Here is a 19,728-nt window from a genome sequence, read left to right on the forward strand (position 1 = left end):
CTTGCCCTGGACGGCCCCGAGAGCCTTCCCACTCGTGTGCTGTGGGCTCTGCCTGACAGCTCCGTGCCCGATTGCCAGCACCAGTCTCACTGCTGCTCTTTTTAATCTCCCTACTGAACGTCCCCACTCGTGCCCCCGCATTACTCTGGCACCTCCCACCTGGCCCGTCTCCGTGGTTTCATGCTGGCTGGACCAGGTCTCATGGTGGTGCTGCCTGCATCCAGGTACACTGAGTCAGTTTCATGGAGCCCTGGCAAACCCAAAGGCAAGGGTGAGCTCTAGGAGAAGATGGCCCAAGCGCCGTGGCCTGGCACCAGGTCTTTGGCGCTTCACCAGCAGGCCTGAGCGTCAGTGCCGTGTGCGCCCTGTGCCTGCTGTGCAGGAGCAGGTGCTTGTGCTGTGCAGTGGGCCACGGTAGGAACAGGCTTCTCCCTTGGTGTTCACCTGCATCCTCTCCATCCGCATGTCCTTGTCTCCACCACGTGTGGCTGGGAACTGCGTGGCTTGCTTCTGTGCTGACTCTGGTGTCGTCTCTTACAGGACGTGCGGAGGGGCTGTGTGTGTGCTGTCGCGGTGGTGGGGCCCCCGTCCTTAGGACCAGCGGCCAGTGCCCCCTGTACAGACCTGCGTCCCCACGGCGAGGCTCACGGGAGCGGCCTGAGAGACGGAACGGCTGTGAAAGGGTGACCGCCATGAGTGCCGGCACTCAGGGGCACTCGGACCAGCTCTCCACCGACCTGAGACTCTAGCATGAGGAAGGAGCCAGGATAGTTATGGTCGGCCATGGAGGACAACCAGGACACTGGCCCCAAAGGGGACAGTGATTTTGTTTCTGATAAAATAAGTTTCAAAATAGAGGAGGAAGAAGATGATCCAGTCCCCAGCCACTGTTTGGAAGGAGTGGACTTTCAGAGTGAGCAGGAGGACGTGAGGCACATGGACAGTGGTGAGGAGCAGGCAGAGGGCGGGGTGGGCCGTGCCTGCCGGCCCCCCGGGAAGTGCTTCCCTGCTGAGGGCGAGGATGGCTATGGGGCTCTGTTCTCCCAGTACAGCAGCACGCTGTACAGCGTGGCCATGGAGGCTGTGGCCCAGAGCCTGCTCTCCAGCCACCACGTCAGCTCCAGGAAGAAGTCTCCAGCATGGAAGCATTTCTTCATCTCCCCCCGAGACAGCACGAAAGCAATATGTAGGTACTGCATGAAGGAGTTCAGCCGCGGCAAGAACGAGAAGGACCTGAGCACCAGCTGCCTCATGCGGCACGTGCGGCGGGCGCACCCCACCAAGCTCGGGCAGGAGAGCGGCAGCATGTCCGCAGGCTCCTCCTTTCCCTCGCCCTCGCTCCTGCTTCCGCCACAGCCTGCAGACGTGGGGGACCTGGGCTCCACTCTTCCCCCTGTCAGACTTGCCCAGAAGATGACATCTACGATCCCATCCCCTGACCACACTCAGGAGGAGCCCATGTCCATGGTCTCTTCTGAAGTCCCTGATGTGCCGGTCACTGAGAAGTACAGCAGAGAGGAGGCCCTGGCTGGGTCTTCCCCCCGCCTTGCGGCGCTCCATTACGACGAGACCACAGAGGGCGTGGCGGAGAGAAGCCTTCGCCTTCCGAAGAGCACGTCCGGGTCCAGGAGGAGGTCAGCCGTCTGGAAGCACTTCTACCTATCTCCGCTGGACAGCTCCAAGGCCGTCTGTGTGCACTGCATGAACGAGTTCAGCAGGGGCAAGAACGGGAAGGACCTGGGCACCAGCTGCCTCATCCGCCACATGTGGCGGGCGCACCGCTCCATCGTGCTGCAGGAGAACGGCGGTGGCACAGGCCTCCCGCCCCTGTACCCTACGCCGCCCACCCTGCTGCCTGCCCTGCTGCCTCCGGAGGGGGAGCCGGACTCCGTGTCCTCCTCTCCAGGAAAGCCGGTCCAAGAGTGCCCCTCGGCCTCCTCGTCCCCGGACAGGCTGACTGAGGACCTGCTGTTGCACGCACACCCTGGAGGTGCACTTGGGGACGCATCCGTGCTGTCGTCCTCCGAGGATGTGGGTGAGGCCTCTGTGGGCACCTCTCCTGAGCAGCAGGCCAGCGGGCTGAGCCCGAGAAGATGTGAGTCTGGTGCCGTCTTCCAGCAGAATAAGAAGGTCATGAAGAGGCTGAAGTCAGAGGTGTGGCACCACTTTTCTCTGGCCCCCACAGACAGTCTGAAGGCCGTGTGTCGGTACTGTGGCTGTGTCATCAGTCGTGGGAAGAAGGGGGATGTGGGCACCAGCTGTTTGATGCGGCATCTGTACAGACGCCACCCCGAGGTGGCCGGGACCCAGAAGGGCTTCCTGGGTGCGAGTTTGGCGAACTCTCCATACGCCACTTTGGCTTCTGCAGAAAGTTCCTCCTCCAAGTTACCTGGCTTGCCAGCGGTAGTCAGAAGAAACCACCAAGTCATGTTTCCCGTCAGCAGCAAGAAGACCTCAAAGCTGTGGAATCACTTCTCTGTGTGCTCTGCGGACTCCACAAAGGTGGTGTGTCTGCACTGCGGCCGGACCATCAGCAGGGGCAAGAAGCCCACCAACCTGGGCACCAGCTGCCTCCTGAGGCACCTGCAGAGGTTCCACGGCCATGTGCTCAAGACTGACGTCCACCCCGAGACCACCCCGTCCCGCTCTCCAGGCGCCCTGGGGCCACTGAGCACGGAGTTGTCAAGCACTTCCTCCTTTGATGACCCCAGTGAGAAGTTTTACGACTCTCACCCAGTCGCCAAAAAAATCACCAGTCTGATAGCAGAGATGCTCGCCCTTGACCTGCAGCCGTACTCCTTTGTGGACAGCGTGGGCTTCAGCAGGCTGCTGGAGTACCTGAAACCCCAGTACTCTCTGCCCTCCCCTTCCTACTTCTCCAGGACCGCCATCCCGGGGATGTACGACAGTGTGAAGCAGATGGTTCTGTCGCAGCTGAAGGAGGCCGAGAGTGGCGTGGTCCACTTCACGTCAGGAATATGGACGGGCACTCAGACCCGCGAGTACCTGACCCTCACTGCCCACTGGGTCACCTTCGCATCCTCGGCCCGCCCACACTGTGAGGACCACCACTGCTCGGCACTCCTGGACGTGTCGCAGATCGACTGTGACTACGGGGGCGGCAGCATCCAGAAGCAGCTGGAGTGCTGGTGGGACGCGTGGGTGACCTCCATCGGCCTGCAGGTCGGCATCACCGTCACCGACAACCCGAGCGTCGGCAAGATCCTGGACGAGGCGGAGCACTCAAGCGTGCCCTGCTTCAGCCACACGGTGGACCTGATCGTGAATGAGGCCGTCAAGAGCCAGAGGATGGTGCAGAACCTACTGAGCATCGCTCGGAAGCTGTGCGAGCGTGTCCACCGGTCCCCCACGGCCAAGGAGAAGCTGGCCGCGCTGCAGCGGGAATACGGGCTGCCGCAGCACCCCCTCATCCAGGACGTGCCGTCCAGGTGGAGCACCTCCCTGCACATGCTGGAGCGGCTGCTGGAGCAGAAGCGGGCCATCAACGAGATGTCCGTTGAGTGCAGCTTCAGAGAGCTCATCAGCTGCGACCAGTGGGAGGTCATGCAGTCCGTATGCCACGCGCTGAGGCCCTTTGATGCCGCAAGCCGGGAGATGAGCGCCCACGTGTCCACTCTGAGCCAGGTCATCCCCATGATCCATATCCTCAGCAGGAAGGTCGAGATGCTCTTTGGGGAGACCATGGGCATCGACACCATGCTGAAGTCGCTGAAGGAAGCCATGGCGAGCCGCCTGTCTGCCAGCCTCCATGACCCCAGGTACGTCTTTGCCACGCTGCTGGACCCTCGCTACAAAGCCTCCTTGTTCACAGAGCAGGAGGCGGAGCAGTACAGGCAGGATCTAATCAGGGAGCTAGAAATACTGGATTCTACCTCAGAGGACACAGCCACCTCCGAAGGCTGTGACTCAGGGCCCCCGTCGGGAGACTCTGGCGGAGGGGAGAGCCTGTGGTCGCTGGTGGCCAAGGTGAAGAGGGGAGACCGGCGGGAGCGGCTGCCTGAAGACGTGGTGCTGGCCTACCTGGAGGAGGAGGTGCTGGACCACAGCTGCGACCCGCTGGCCTATTGGAACCTGAAGAGGGCATCCTGGCCCGGGCTGTCCACCTTGGCCGTCAGATTTTTGGGCTGTCCCCCCAGTACCGTCCCATCAGAAAAGCTGTTCAGCACGCCCACAGAGAACGGCAGCTTTGGCCAGCCCCGGCTCACAATGGAGCATTTTGAGAAACTCATCTTCCTGAAGGTGAACCTTCCCTTGATATACTTTCAGTATTGAACTCACGACAGCCGCCAGACCAGAGCTGCTCTTGGCCGCGCTGGCTGGCTGTTGTGCCAGGGCTGGGACCCACCCAGCGGGGCTATGTGGGACACCAGGCCAGCATCCGGGGCCGCCTGCCGGCTCACACCGTAATGTCACACGTGCCTTACTCCTCATCAGGCCAGGTCGCAGTGCGTTTGAGAGCCCACGAGAAGCAGCCCGTCTTGTCAATTATGAAGTGGGATGATCAGGTTTTAATTCGTAACTGCAACACTTTTTTAAAAGTTAGGAGTCAGTAATTTGTTTTATTAGAATGCAGACAAGATGTAAACAATTTTATCCTGTAGGCTTTTTATTCAATTGTGTAAAAACCATGAATCAGGTACTGTATTTTAGTTAAATATCGCTTTAATTGCAGCAGAACAGCTTTCGTGGCTGTGAAATGAAACCTGTAAATAGGACGTGGAGGTGAAGCCATCCTGACTGAGCAGCTCGTAGCTGCAGGCTCTAAAGTGTGTCGAGGAGTGAAGAGAATATTCTGGAAGCTAACTGTTTACCACAGACAAAGTGTCAGGAAACGAAACTGTACTCCAGTGAGTCAGAGTGTGCAGTTGTGGTCATGGGGACATTCCCATTTCAGGTCTGTGCATTCAGGGTGACACGGTCCATTCAGTCAGAGGTCCCGACGGTCTCTCCTGAGTCCTTGAGATCAGAGCCCTGTGTGTGTCCACGCCGAGGACTCGGCAGTGCGGCAGAGGGCCTGCTGACTGCTCTGGCTGCTCTGACCGAGCCTCCCTGAGCGCGGTGCCGAGACCACAGCCAGGGGCCCCAGAGGCAGCGGCTGGCACATCAAGTAGTGAGGCTGGCCTTAGGCATTTAGATTTTTCTTTTTTTTCAATAGGGAAGATTCAGCCATCACTGGGGTATTTTAGGGAATCCCAAGGACACCAGAATGAAATAGTCAGTTGTCAGAGTCTTTGCTTTAACATCTAAATGAGGCTCGTTTCCTCATTTCAGATGGGTCAGTGCTGTGGGTGAGACACTCGCTCATCTGCCGTGACCGCTTAGGAAGTTGTCCTTTTGTTGAAATGCTGTACCGATGCTTACTCTGAATTCAAGTGGACTGTGCTTTAGTGTATTTATAAATGATGAATTCAGTTTCTAAAATTAAACTTTTTTTTGCAATTTTCCAGTGCTGGTGGACACTGGCTTTTTATTTGTAGGGTGGTAGCACAGGTATACTCCTTGTGGGCCAGGGCTCAGAAACCAGGGCCACAGCACCGGACAGGCGGCGGGGGGGTGGGTTCCTACAGCAGCGTTGAAGGAGGTGATGTCACTGGCAGGGGTCAGGAGTGCGCAGTGGCGTGGGCTTGCCTGGGCTGCAGGTCCAGGTTGTGTTCTGGGTCTTCACTCGCTCCAGGCAGGAAGGAGGGCTGAAGGCTCCTGCTCAGCAGTGTCCATGTCCAGGTTGCCACCCCGTTCTTCTTGGGATCATGATTTAAAGGTAGCAGCCTTAGAACTTGGGCATGTTGAGCTCTGAGGACTTCCCCTCTAAAGCAGGGTGGCCCCGGTAGCTGGCAGGAGTACACCCTGCCCTGATCCAGCAGGTGGGGTGCCCTCCTGTCTGCAGGACTGGTCCAGCACTGAGGTGCAGCAGTGTCCACCTGGGCACGTCCCTGCACAGACAGAACCTGGGATCTGGGTGGGAATGGCAGACCACCACCCGTGCAGTGCTGTCCAGGGAATGTGTCTTGGACACAGGCACAGCTCTTTGCCCAGAATCGCCCAGGACTTTCTCAGGCTGCCAAGGCAGGATCAAGAAGTGGCCGCAGCTGGAGCCCTTTCTCAGAGCTCCACCTTCTCCACGTCCTCTTGGAAGGGCTGTGAGCCACAGTCCGTGCATGAAACGGGGAAAACGTGGCCTGTCTTCTGCAGCAGCTGTCTGTCCCTGACCAGTGACCCCAGAGGGTCTTCACCCGAGTGCTGCCTGTGTGGCCAGTGGGTGCTGAGGGGCGGTTAGCCATCCCTGTCCTGCAGGACTGGCGGTCCTGCAGGAGGGCGAGAACAGGCGCAGTCAGGCCTACAAGGACCTAACAGGAGCTCAGAGGCAGTTCTGGGCGCCACTGGAAAAATGCGTGTTCTCAGCCGTTTCTCCCCAAGTCTCCACAGACCCCAGCCCTGGGCCATGGCGGTCCTTGCTTTCAGGTCTTGGTGATGGGCCTTCGCGTGAGCCTCAGAACTGTCTGGTTAAGTGAGTAAAACTGCCAGTTAAATGCCTGGGCACTCCCTTCCCGTTGCTCCTGACCCCGAGCAGCAGCAGGGTCACCCCCTGGGGCTCTCAGGGATACACAGGACACATGGGTAGGTACAGCACTGCTTTTTTCTTTTTCTTGCTGTGCTAGGGATTACACAGGACCTGGCACGTGCTGGACAAGAGCTCTGCCCCGAAGCCACTTCCTAGCCCCACACACTTAAAAGCTTTCTGAAGACGTCAGAGAGCAGTCGAGGCACCAGGAGGGGAGACACAGCCAGCTGGGAAGAGGCTGGAGTGAAGGCGGCGAGTCCTGTGCTTCCCACTTTGCTCCTGTTGGACACTGGCTGGTTTCCTGGTTGTGAGCCTGTCAGAAGGGGGAGCCAGAGCTGGCGCTGGGGCATGTGTTGTGGGGACCATGATGACCTCCAGGACGCCAGGAGCAACGTCTGGGAAAGAAGGGAGCCTCGGACGTGCACCTGGCGTCCTGCACACACCTTGCCCGGCACAGGTGCCGCTTCCTGCCAGGCTTCCCATGCCCAGACCCAGCAGCCTGGGTTCTCAGGAGACAAACAGGTGCACAGGAGGCAAGCTTAGAGTTCCATGCCTGCCACCGAGAAACCCTGAGGTTCCCAGTGAGACCACAAGCAGCCCTCGCAGGCCTGGACCACCAGAGCCGTCTCTTGCCTGACTGCTGCAGGTCCTCCTGCCCCGTCCTGCCTTTGGTTTTGCTGTCAGGGAAAAGGCATAGCATCTGCATCTGTACGTATCTACAGTTTGACTCAGGACAAAAAATCAGACTCTAAAATCGGACCAGGCTGGGCACCATGACTCAGGAGGCTAAGGCAGGAGGAGGCAAGTTTGAAGCCAGACTAAGCAACCTGGTGAGACCTTGTCTCAAAGCAGTGACTTTTAAAAGGGCTGGGGTGCAGCTCAGTGGCAGAGCACTTGCCTAGCATGAGTGAGGCCCTGGGTTCTATCTCCAGCACCCCAAAAATTTAAAAACCTACACCAGGCCCGTCCAGCAAAGCTCAGGACCACGTAGGATGGGGTGGGGGAGATTCCTTCAGAGGAACAGCACAGCAGGTGGCTGGCTTTTTAAAACTTCGTATTCCTGGGACGGTGAAATGACACCCTGGAAGTACTGGGAGAAAGTTATGGAGGACCTAGACTTGGAGACCCAGCGAAAAGGTTCCACAAACAACAAGAGTGAAATGACGTTTCAGACAACAATTCTGGTTGGTCCCCAGCAGAGCCACCCTGTGTACCTCCTGCAGTTGTGCAGACGGAAGGGACGCCCCCAGGCCTGTGGCAGGAGCCCTGGGGTTGTGAAGCACGTCGTCCACGTTGGCAGGCAGTGGAACAGTGTCTTCCAGCGTTTAGAACTGGTTGTTGCGGTGTTGGTGGAGTGCAGGACTGCGTGGCCACGCCCGCCAGCCCTGCTCCCCTAGGCTGAGGGAGGAGGTGGCCAGCTGGCCTGCAGCCTGGGCAGCGTAGGAGACCGTCTCAAAGTAAGGACGGGATGGAGCTCAGTGGGCCAGGCTCTGGTTTCATCCCATGCTGAAAAAATAGCGTAGGTGCTCAGAAACCATCCCAGGGAGGCCACTGAAAGCAGACAACGCCTGTGGAGCTCTGATAGAGGAGAGGGGCTTGCCTGCACTCACCAGCCCATAGGAAGCCGCAGGAACCAGCACGGTCCCGCCAGGATTCCAGGAGGCTATCTGGACCCAAGGACAGGCCTCGGGATGCTGCTAGGGTGGAGAGAGGTAAAGGAGAAAGGAACCCATGGGCGCCGCCTGGGCGGCAGGCCCCTGCACAGGTGGAAGGCACTCCCCTGACACCTGGGCAGCCCTGGAGCGCCCAGCTCCTCCACCTCAGCCCCATGATGCCAGCTGGCAGGGAGGGCAGCACCCTGGGGGTGAGCCCCTGGGTGCAGGGAGGCCTGGCGGGAGTTCCGCCTGGGCTCAGCGCCTTCCGTGGCCCGTGGGTGTGGCCAGCACCTTGCCCTCCGCCTGACCTCCCCGCACCACTGTGCAGGCCTGTGTGCTGCCTCCGCTGCAGGACACGCTGCCCTTGTTCCTAGGGATCCAGCTCCAGCTGGACTCTGGGCACGTCCCTGAGGCATCTGCCTGGCACTGTGAGAGGTCCGTGTCCTTGGGGAAAACCCACTTGGTTTACCTGAGGCGGCAGCCAAGGACTTACCAGGGTTTCCTGTTAGAAGGCCATTTTCTGTCCCCATTAGAGAAATCCAGCAGCACCGTGCTCGAGGAGCCTTGATGGAATGGGGCCTGGTGCTGTCCGCCGGCCTCAGCTGCCCAGCTCTGCTCAGGGCAGGCTGCCGCTTCCCACTGACCTCTGGATGCTCCGCCTGTCGACAGGCAAGGCTTGGTTCAGGGATTCCAGGATCTCCTGATGCTGCGCAGGACCCGCGACCAGAGGGGGAACCCAGCTGGTGCCCCAACCGTTTGGGGTCTGGGCCAGCAGGACACGTGTGGCTGAGACTCTGCCTCCAGGCTGCTTTTCTTAGGGCAGACATGGCCTTTCCCAGTGCGCACAGCAGACCTTGCTTGGCTGGGCCAGGACCCGGGCATCTCCAGCACCTTCTCAAGGAGGTTTGGGGGCAGGGTCATGTGGCCCCCTGTGCCCTGTACCTGCCCAGCCACTGGGCTAGGGAACCGCTGGGAGTGTGCTGCCCATGATGCCAGCCCCAGGTCCTCCAGGCCACCAGACCAGAAGCCTTGTGTTGTCTGTGCACCAGGACCTGGAGGACAGAGGAAGGGCAGGTGAGTCTCAGGGCCCTCCTCCGCTTCTGCAGGAACCCGGCCAGGCACACTCTGGCCACCCTGCGCTGCCTTCTGGCTTGTGGGGCATGGATGCATCTGGGGAGTGGACATGCCAGATGTGCGCTGCTTCCGGCGGAGGCTGGCCCGAGGTGTCACAGTGGCCAAGTGGCCTTGCACCTCCTGGAGCAGCGCTGGGCTTCTGGCTGCACAGGGCTCTTTTCCTCTGTGCCCTGCTGACAAGTCCTGGGCCTCTTGTGCTGGGACTGACTTCCGAAGCCCTCAGGGCTGTTGCAGGCAGTGGGAGACCCCAGCCAACACGGGGATTCCCACCCCGGTCGTGCCAAAGGCCACCACAGATCCAGCACCACATCCAGCTGGCCTGGCGCTTCCTCATCCCGGCTCCGCTCGCTTCTCTGCCTCCCGCTCCCACTCGTGCCCTCCACCCTGTCCCTGCTGGCCTTAGGCCTCCCTTCCCAGCCTTCCACACCCCTCCAGCAGCTTGCCTTGCTGGTCCTCCCTGATGGCTTGGCGCCCGACCTTTGCCTGGGGGACAGCTGCCAGTAGCACCAGACCACAGGGTCAAGGGCAGCACCACTGGGCTCCACAGGGCACTGCTAGCTCGTGGGCAGGACCAAGAGCAGAGGTCTAGATTAAGTTTCTAATTTATAGGAAACAGAACTTAGAGATCAAGTTGGAGCAAATAATCAGATAGATGTACCTGCATGTTCTACAGGTACTTGGCGTAGTGATTTTTAAGAGCTAATGTGTAGCTGGACATGGGGGTGCACACCTGTGATCCTTGCAACTTGGAAGGCTGAGGCTGGAGGATGGCAAGTTCAAAGCCAGCCTCAACTGCCACGACCTGCAGAGCAGAATCCTGAAGACCCAAGGGGCAGTAGGGGGTCAAGACAGACACACAGACGTTTACAAAGAGAAAGCTGGGACCAGGTGGGACACTCGCCCCTGATGGAGGAGCAGCACCCCAGAGCTGGCACAGCACGTTTGTTGTATATGTTTTTCCATCGAAAGGTTATTTGTGGGAAAGTTTTGCAGGCAGGCAGGCTCAAAGTCCTGAGCAAGGTACTGTGGCACCTCGTGCTTGGCTCTCTCTGTCCCCAGCAGCTGAGCCCAAGGTCAAGGCCGTTACTGGTCTGTACCTTTTCACAGTACTTCCTCAGGCAGCGCATCACCGCCGCGCCTGGGCAGTCTTGTCCTGCGCCTGCACACAGAAGTGTCCAGGACAGTGCAGCCACAGCTCTGCGGCAGTGAGGGGCATGGTCTGAGTCACTCTCCACCCACGGCATGCCACAGGCGAGCGATGTAAGTGGTCCTGGTGCCAAAAAAAAGGAAAAGGAAAAAAAGTTAGTGTTTCAGAAGTAAGTTTCTATTTATCCATAATTACTTTAAATGTAAATATGTTAAACTCTTCAAGCAAAATCCACATTGGCAGAATGGATGAGAATGAAAATATGTAATTCAACTATACGTTGTCTATAGGAGAATCTAGATACAAAGACATAGGTTGGAAGTGAAAGAAGGGAGAAGTATTCCATGAAATCATAACAAAAGAGCAGGGAAAGCCATGCTGATATTAAACAAAACAGACTTGAAGTCACAGAAAGGTTTCGCCAGACACAATGGCACACACTTGTAACAACTCCCAAGATTGAGGCAGGAGGATCACAAGTTCAAGGTCAGCCTCAGCAACTTTAGCAGCAAGGCCCTAAGCAACGTAGTAGGACTCTGACTCAAAATAAAAAGATCTTGGGGATGTGGCTCAGTGGTTAAGAGCACCTCGGTTAAATTCCCAGTACCCCCACCTACCAAAAAAAGGTTTTAAGAGGTAAGAATATTATATATTAATAAAATATTTACAGAATACAGAAAGAAGATATGATTATAAAATTTATAAACTTAACAGACCATAAAAGTATTCTAAAGTTGACAAGAATAGAGAGAAAAATAGGCAGTTCTACAATAATACCTGAAGACTGCAGTACCCCACGTTAAACGAGAGATAACGACTGGAAGCTGCATGAGGAGATGGAGACTTGAAGAGCACAATGAGCCGACAAGCCCTGACAGATTGGTACAGAGCACCACCCGGCAGTACACGTGCTTCTCAGGGGCACACGCGACGTTTCCCAGTATAGACCACGTTAGGTTATGTGGCCTCTGCGTCTCAAGACAGCTTAAAAAGATATCGTGCAGAGTATTTCCTCCATCTACAATGGGATAGAGTTGGAATTCAACCGAAGGAAGACTGGAAAATTCACAAATTTGTAGAAATTAACACCACAATCCAAAGAGCAAAGAAGTCACAAGGGAAATTAGAAAATACTTAGAGATGAATGAAAATGGATGGAAGACCTTGAATCAAAAACTTAAGTTTGAAACTTAAGGAATCTAACAAAGAAGAAACCAGCTGAACATGGTGGTGTGCATTTGTAATCCCAGGGACTCAGGAGGCTGAGGCCAGAGGATTGCAAGTTCAAAGGCAGACTGGCCAATTCAGTGAGTGTCTCAGAAATAAAAAGAATGAAAGGTTGGAGGGTGGCCCAGTGGTAGAGTACCCCTTGGCTCAACCCCCACTGCCACAAAAAAAGAGAAAGAAACCTGAAGCTAATGGAAATAATAAAGTCAGGGCACAGACAGAGGAAATAGGGAACAGAAAACAATAGAGGAAAAATGACAAAGTCAAAAGTTGCTGCTTTGAAAAGACTGAAACAAACCTTTATCTAGGTAGACTGAGACAAAGAGAATGCTGGACCTGGTGACCACACTTACAATCCCAGCTGCTTGGGAGGCAGAGGCAGGAAGATCACAAGTTCAGGGCCAGCCTGGGCAACTTGGTGAAACCCTGTCTCCTTTAAAAAGGGCTGGGGATGTGGCTCTGGTGGAGCACTTGCCTAGGACGTGTGAGCCCCTGGCTAACACATAAGTGAAGAAAAGATTCAGGTTACTAAAATCAGAAATGGAAGTGGGGCCATTACTACCAATTCTAAGAAACAAAAAGGTTTAGAAGAGAGTCATTAGCAAACCTGCCAGCAAACTGTGTGACCCAGGTGACATGAACAGACCTGGAGACAAGACCTCCCAGGACTGAGCCATCAAGAAGTAATGACTTACAACTACTAAGGAGGCCGAGTCTGTGATTAAAAATCTCCCAAAACAAAAGCCCTGGACCTGCTGCCTTTGCCAATGAATTCTAACAAATATTTAAAAGAAAACTAGTATTTCTCAGGGTTAAAAAAAAAAAAATTGAAGAGGAAAGAACATTCCTCAACTTATTTCATGAAACTAAACATCACCCTGGTTCCAAAGCAGATGGAGGCTCTGCAGACCAGTATCCCGTGAGCAGTGGTGCAAAACCCTGAGCACCGTGCCGCAAACCAGATTCGGCAGCATGTTAAAGGGTCATGCTCACGATCAACTGGGCTTGTTCCTGGGGTGCAGGGTGGTTCAGCCCTGAAAATCAGCCAGTGTGACACACCACCTTTACAGAGTGTGGCCATCACAGCCACTCAGAAAAGGCTGCTGACAAACTCGGCATCCTTTAATGACAAAACAGCGACAGACAAGGGAGCGAGTCAACGTGATGAGGAGTGGGCTTGCAGCAGCATCTCCAGACCCAAGCAGTAGCAAGGCACGCATACCGTACTGGACGCAGTTTCAGAAGTCCGAGATGGAGCAATTAGACAAGAAAAAGAAAAGCATTGAGTTGGAAAGGAGGGAGTGGAATGATTCTGCTCAGATTGTACGCTCATGTGTAGAAAACCCTCCAGGCTTCTCACGCGTTAGCCATGCACGAATTCACAAAGCAGCAGGATACAGTCACCATGCAATACAGAGTGAGCAATCAAAAAAGGAATTAGGAAAGCAATTTCATTTTTAATAGCATTTTTAAGATTCAATACTTTGGTAAGACATGTACAATGAAGACTACAAACATTTCTGAAAGAAATTAAAGACAAATAAATGGAAAGCTATTCCGTGGTTTATGGTTAGGAGGCTGGATTTAGATAAGATGCCAATACCACCCAAAGCAACCTATGGCTCAAATGCAACCCCTATCAAAATCCCAATGATTCGTTTTTTCAGAAATAGATCACCCTAAAATTTATATGAAACCTCAAGGGATCACAAGTAGCCAGAATAACCTTGAAAGAGAACAAAGCTGGAGGACTCTCTGATTTCAAAACTTACAAGGAAAAAAAGAAAGAAAACAGTGTGGGCCAGGCATCAAGATGGACATACAACCCTCCTGTGTGATCAGTTGGCTGTCAGCCAGGGTGCCAGACCATTCAGTGGAGGCACCTGGTGCTGATGCTGCTGAGCAAACAGGTATCTGTGCAGAAGAATGAAGTTGGACCTTCATTCTTCGTGCCACACATGCAAAAGTTAAATTATAGGGCTGGACTGTGACTCAGAGTGCTTGCCTGTCACGTGTGAGGCGCTGGCTTTGATCCTCAGCACCACATAAAAATAAATAAATAAAATAAAGGTACTGAACTAAAAGTATTAGGAAAAAAGTTAATTACAATGTATCCATGATGGCTGGGCATGGTGTTGCACACCTGTAATCCCAGTGCCATGGGAGGCTGAGGCAGGAGGATCACAAATTCAAAGCCAGCCTCAGCAATGGCGAGGTGCTAAGCAACTCAGTGAGACCCTGTCTCTAAATAAAATACAAAATAGGGCTGGGGATGTGGTTAAGTGTCCCTGAGTTCATTCCCTGGTAACCCCCCAAAAAAGGGAAGAGGCCTGGGGATGTGGCTCAGTGGTAGGGTGCCCTGAATTCAGCCCTAGTACCAAAAATTTAAAAATGGATCCATGACATACATGTGAGGCCTAAAACTATAAAATTCTTCAAACAGGGCAAAACCATCATGACGTTGGATTTGGCAGTGGTTCGGGGGGTATACCAAAGGCACAGGCAATTAAACAATGGACACATTGGACTTTATGAAAAAGATTTAATCGTGAACCGAAAGACATAATCAACATTAGAAAGCTTCCCATGGAACCAGGCTATGTGGAGAAGGTCTAAAATTCAATAACCACAGAAGTGGGCAGAGGACGTGAGCACACATTGCTCCGAAGAAGATGTACAAATGGCCAAGTAAGCACATGGAGGTGCCCAGTGTCGCAGATGATTAAGAAAGCGCAGGTCATTAGTGAGATCCCACCTTGTAGCCAGTGGGGCAGAGCCATAAAAAAAAGGGCTGGCAAAGACGGAGACTCGAGGTCCAGGACCTGTGCACTGTCGGCCCAGGAAGCCCCCAAGATCCAGCCACATCTTGGGCACGCCATCAAAATTATGTAGAGCAGGGCCTCAGAGAGCTGCCTGTTAACTGTTCAGAGCAGGGTGGTTGGCAGTGGCCAGAAGGTGGAAGGAAAGCAGCTGTGTGTCTGTGAGCGGTGGACAAGGTGCGGCCTGATTGTGGAGTCCTGTCCTGCTGGAGAGCAAGGGGGTCCTGGTGCGTGCGGCATGAGCCCTCTTGACGGGACAAGTGCAGGTGAGTCCACCTGCAGGAAGCCCATGGCTGCAGACTGAGAGGTCCAGGCAGCGTGGGCAGGACCCAGGGTGGGACAACTGTGCAGGGGTCCTGTGGCAGCCACTGGCACCAACTGAGCTTAGCAGATTTCTGTGCACCAGCAACGAATGTCAGAAACTGAGGGGCTGGGGAGATAGCTCAGTCGGTAGAGTGCTTGTCTTGTAAGCACAAGGCCCTGGGTTCGATCCCCAGCACCCAAAAAAAAAAAAGAAAAAGAAACTGGCAAGTGTTGATACCATTTGCCATGGTGTTGGGAATGTGAGGTGTTCCCATTAAGTCCAGGATGCACTCTCTGCAGTGGAAGCCACACACGTCCCAGGAGACTCAAAAAGTCCCCAGTACCACGTCACTCCATGTGGGTAAGACACCAGTCCTGGAATCAACCCACCAGAGCCAGCCCAGGGGGAGGGCAGAGCAACTGGCCTTGGAAGGGGTGGCTGGCCCACGGCCGGAGTCAGGGCCACCCTTGCATAACTCAGGTCATTAGCGAGAGCTGAGGTGCGGGTGTGTGAGAAGCCCCCCACTGCAGACACTGGAGGCCTGAACCCTCCCCAGGCCCCCGCAGCCCTCCTCAAAACCAGCGTCACTTGCCTTCCAGCAGCTCTGTCTCCCAGTAGCTCAGCAGAAGCAGAGCTCTCCCAGGCCCCCCGCACACGGCCCCCAGCTCCTGCACTGCCGCCTCCCACTGGCCCAGCACGGTTGCCCAGCGCCCTCAGGGGACACGAGCCCACGCTGCCGTGTCCTGCAGAGCACTGTCACTGGGCCCCTCCATCCTGCCACACCAGCCAGCCACTGATCTTACAGACTACATACTGGTTTTACCGATTTTCCGTGTTGATTCCATATTGCTTCCTTCCCACACATCCCAGAGTCGAGGTCCGCAGCGCCTGGGCTCTTGGTGGTCTTTGGCCTTAGGGGTTGTGTTCCCTTCCCTCACACCTTCCGCCTCACCTCTCTGCAGTGCTAGTCGCACAGTCTGGGTGCCCACAAGTGTTGGAACTCAGCTGCTGCCTGAGGCTTGACCTCCCCTGGGCAAAGACCAGGCCCTGGGGAGGGCTCCGTGGGGGACATCTGGCTCCCTCTTGCAGAGTGGCTGCACTGGGCCATCAACCCGGGTTGGGCCACTGGAGCGGGCTTGCGGGAGCCTCATTGCTGTCCTACATGGAAGTTCCTAGCCACCTTACCTGGAGCCTCGCTTCATGTGCTCATTGCCAATTGTGTCTCTTAGTGAAGAGGCCAGATATTCTGTCCATTTTAAAATCACGCTGTTGTGCACTTAGGATTGAGTTTGAAGAGTTCTTTGTATATCTTGGGCAACAGTCCTTTTCAGATGTCTTGTCTTTCACTGATATCATCTCCCAGCCTGTGGTTTCTCTTCTTAAGTCAACTGATTTTTTAATGTTTTTCTGCAGTGCTGGGGAGGGAACCAGGACCTTGCACGTGTCAGGCTGCACCCCCAGCTCCTAGGTCAATTGGTTTTTGAGAAGAGAACTAAAGGAAGTCCGGGAGAAAGGATGGTCTCCAACAAATGTGCAAGAATGATTGGATATTCTCATTTGTGAGAATATCCCATACTGCATGCCATATAAAAATTGACTCAGGCACTGATCTGAACATCAAATGTTACTCCACTAAACTTATACAGGAAGACAGGGTAAAATTTCAAAATCTTGAGTTAGGCAGATTTTCTCAATACAATAGTAAATGTATGGTCCATGAAAGAAGAAATGGGTAAATCAGACTTCTCCAAAAGTCAGCTCTCAGAGTGCAAAGACAGTCTTCTGCAACTCACATGTCTGCTGAAGGACTTGAGTCCAGAATATGCAGAGAACTTTGAACACTCAACAGCAAAGAACTGGTGATTGCCTGGGCAGTGGGGACCAGGCGGGCAGGCAGACTGCTCTCGGGAAACGCAGTGTGCTGGCCCTGTTGGTGTTCCTAGAGGTCGCCATCCACAGCCTGGGGTGTGGAGGGGCCAATCTGATTGAGAGGTTGCGAACTTTATACAGGTCCTGCTTCAGGACAGTGGGGAGACCCGAGTGTGCCCAGGTGCTGCTCCCACTGGCTGTACTGTGCACCACCACTGTGCACCACCATGAGGGCCAGCCTCAGGCTGAAGCCCTGGGTTTCCTCCCCAGCACTGCAGACAAACAAAAGACCATCACCAGGCCCCGCGTCCTCGCCTGTAATCCCAGCAACTCGAGATTTGAGAGGAGGCCAGCCCCAGCAACTTAGTGAGACCCTGTCTCAAAATAAAAAGGGCTGAGGATGTGGCTCAATGGTAGAGCACTTGCCTGGCATATGGGAAGTCCTGGGTTCCATCCCCAGTACTGCAAAGTAAATAAATAAAACAGTATTGCAATTATGTCGGGTCACAGCCTTGTTTCCAGGAGAGGCATCATGGCCAGACACTTCAGGTCTACCTCAGGGTTCTTAGGGACCTGATGTCGGCAGTACTATCAAATGAGTCTGCAAATCACAAACTTATGCCTCTAGGGGAACATATGTATAGATACACAAGGCAAATATTTAGCTATTTGATCTAGTGTTGGGGTATATTGTGGTAATTGGATTATTTTTCAACTTCTGTATGTTAACATTTTTAAATAAAAAATGGAAAAAAGAAAAATTTTAAATGTACCCAGAACAACTAAAAAAAAAAAAAAAAAAAAAAAAAAAAACAGTTGGAAAGCCTTATAAAGTCAGAAATACACACGCTGTATTTTGGAGTGATTCCATTTCTAGGACCCACACGTATCCAATAGAAATGCTCTCAGGGGTCCGGCAGGTGCAGGGGTGCAGCTGATCTTACCAGCCCCGGACCTGAGCTGTTCAGCAAGACTGTGCTTCGGAGACTTCTGTCCCCTCTCCAGCATACCAGCAGTGTCCCCTGTTCCACGGTGAGCCTCACATGTGCTAGGCGAGTGCCCACCACTGAGCCCCAGCCCCGCCCCGTCCTTTCTTTTCTGTGGCACTGGGTTGGATGTGTTTTCTCAGAAAAAAAAAAAAAAAAAATGTTTTGTAGAGAAAAATCTGATAAAGGGCTTGTATCCAGAAAATACAAAGAACTCTCACAACTAAATAAGACAAGAAAAAAATTAATGTACAAAATATTTAAACAGATACTTCATTTAAAAAGACATGAATGGCCAATACACGCAAGAAATATTTACCTTCATAGTCATCAATTAAATGCAAATTATGCAAATTGAAATCTACCATACACTTGTTAGAATGGCTCAAATTTCAAAAACTGACACCACTACCTTTGGGCATGAATGCAGAGCAAGTGGGACTCTCCTACACTGCTGGAAGGAACTCAAAAATTTTTTTAAGGAGCAGCAATGTTAACTAGCCTGACTTGGTCCTTACACACATGCCTGTCCCGGTGAGCAGCGCCCTGCGCTGCTGCACAATTAGGATGACCTGGGCAGGCATCCTTTTCTGGCTCAGCTGTCCCACTGCCAGGGACTTGCCCAGGAGAAATGGAAACTCGTGCCACGAGAACACCTGCAGGTATCCTTGCCAGCACCAGTGACCGTGCTGGCAGCACCCTGGGAAGCTGGTGCCTCCATTCAGCGAAAGGAAGAGGGGAAAACGTGACACACAGATGAAAGAGGTCAACGCTTGGAGGGCGGGGGCAGGTTCCATTCACAGGACATTCTAGAAGAGACAGCTGCCCTGGGGAGGGGGCCGGGGCAATTGTGCTGCCTCCGTGGGTGTTGGGTCCACACCGAGTGCGATGACCAGAGCACCAACTGCAAGTGCGAGGGCGACTCAGCAAAAGTGAGTGACGTCAGGCTGGGCCAGAGGAGAAACTGCAGCGGGGTGGGAGATGGGACCAAGGGCAGCTCCCAGCTCCGTGTGCAATAGGAGCGAAAGGGAGATAAACCCGCGCAGTGCGCTTCACATACCCAGAACCCGGCCGAGGGAGGTGGACGTCCTAAGACACCCTGCAGAGCCCAAAGAGGGGTGTGGCAGATGGAGAGGTGCCGAGGCGCCCCGCTGGCACGCGTCAACCGCGGGATGTGCGGGCGCCCGAGCGCAGCTCCACAAATGTCTACGGAGCCGGCGGAGTTCACACCAGCGCTCCGGTTCCAAAATAAACTAGAGCGGGCAGAGCGCGGGCCCGGGGCGCGGCCAGGGCGGCCGGGCACTGGGGAGACCGAGGTGAGGCCCACGGCCCCACGCCGCCGCGGAAGACCGCCCCGAAGGCCCCGGCGCGCTGCCGCGTAGACACCAGCGTGCGGAGCAGCTTCGGGGCCGCTCGCCGCAAGTCCCGGGCCGCAGGCGGACACCCCCAGACATCAGGTCCGTCCCACGCAAGGCGACAGAGACGGGATCAAAGGGACGAACAGACGACTCAAACCAGCCCTCGAACGCACAGAAAGGGAATTCACTACTCCCACGCGAAACGGGGAACAGAACTGGCCCTGCCCGAAGCAGACAGGCACCTGCGGAGGCCTCTGGGAGGCCAGCAGGATGAAGTGTGGCCGCGCTCCCACCCCCGCACCCGACTTCGGCGTTTGCCCTGCAGATGCACCATAGGAAAATACGAGCGCTCCGGGTTATTGGCTGTCGCAGTATCTGTATTTGTAGGATGCTGGGAATCAGATGTCCCTACGGAGAGCAGCCACAGCACAGGCACATCCGAGTCCGGGTGGCCCCAGGAGTGCGCCACTCCGCATCAGCTTGCGCAGAGCGCTCCCTGTAAAGGGAAATGAAGGCGAGTGAGCTTGCCTTCCCAGTGTGCTCAGAAACCGCGCTGGCTACCGCAAGGGGAGAGAGCTCACCTCCCGGAGTGGTGTGGGGCCTGCAAGCGTGCTCACGAAATGCAAGTCCAGGAGGAGGAAGGGCAGTG

At 54.8% G+C, this 19,728-nt stretch overlaps 1 protein-coding gene across 6 annotated transcripts in view; it reads left to right on the forward strand.

Moving 5' to 3' along the window:
• Positions 1-16,406, forward strand: part of ZBED4 (zinc finger BED-type containing 4) — a 37,224-nt gene extending 20,818 nt beyond the window's left edge. Inside the window, exons 2-4 of one of the 6 annotated variants that reach the window (XR_013764188.1) lie at positions 541-4,260; positions 8,769-9,309; positions 16,280-16,406. Coding sequence is in view for 3 of the 6 variants with exons in the window: in XM_079142622.1 (XP_078998748.1) it covers positions 784-4,260; positions 8,769-8,939 (3,648 nt within the window). In the remaining 3 variants the exon portion in view is untranslated. Of the gene's footprint in view, positions 1-540; positions 5,468-6,677; positions 8,216-8,768; positions 9,443-16,279 lie in introns of those variants that run through there. The other 5 variants (XR_013764189.1, XR_013764190.1, XM_079142622.1 and 2 more) reach the window with 5 other exon arrangements.
• Positions 16,407-19,728: the final 3,322 nt, after the last annotated feature.

The sequence above is a fragment of the Sciurus vulgaris genome (assembly GCF_902686455.1).
Source record: "Sciurus vulgaris genome assembly, chromosome: 5".
Taxonomy (NCBI): Eukaryota; Metazoa; Chordata; class Mammalia; order Rodentia; family Sciuridae; genus Sciurus; species Sciurus vulgaris.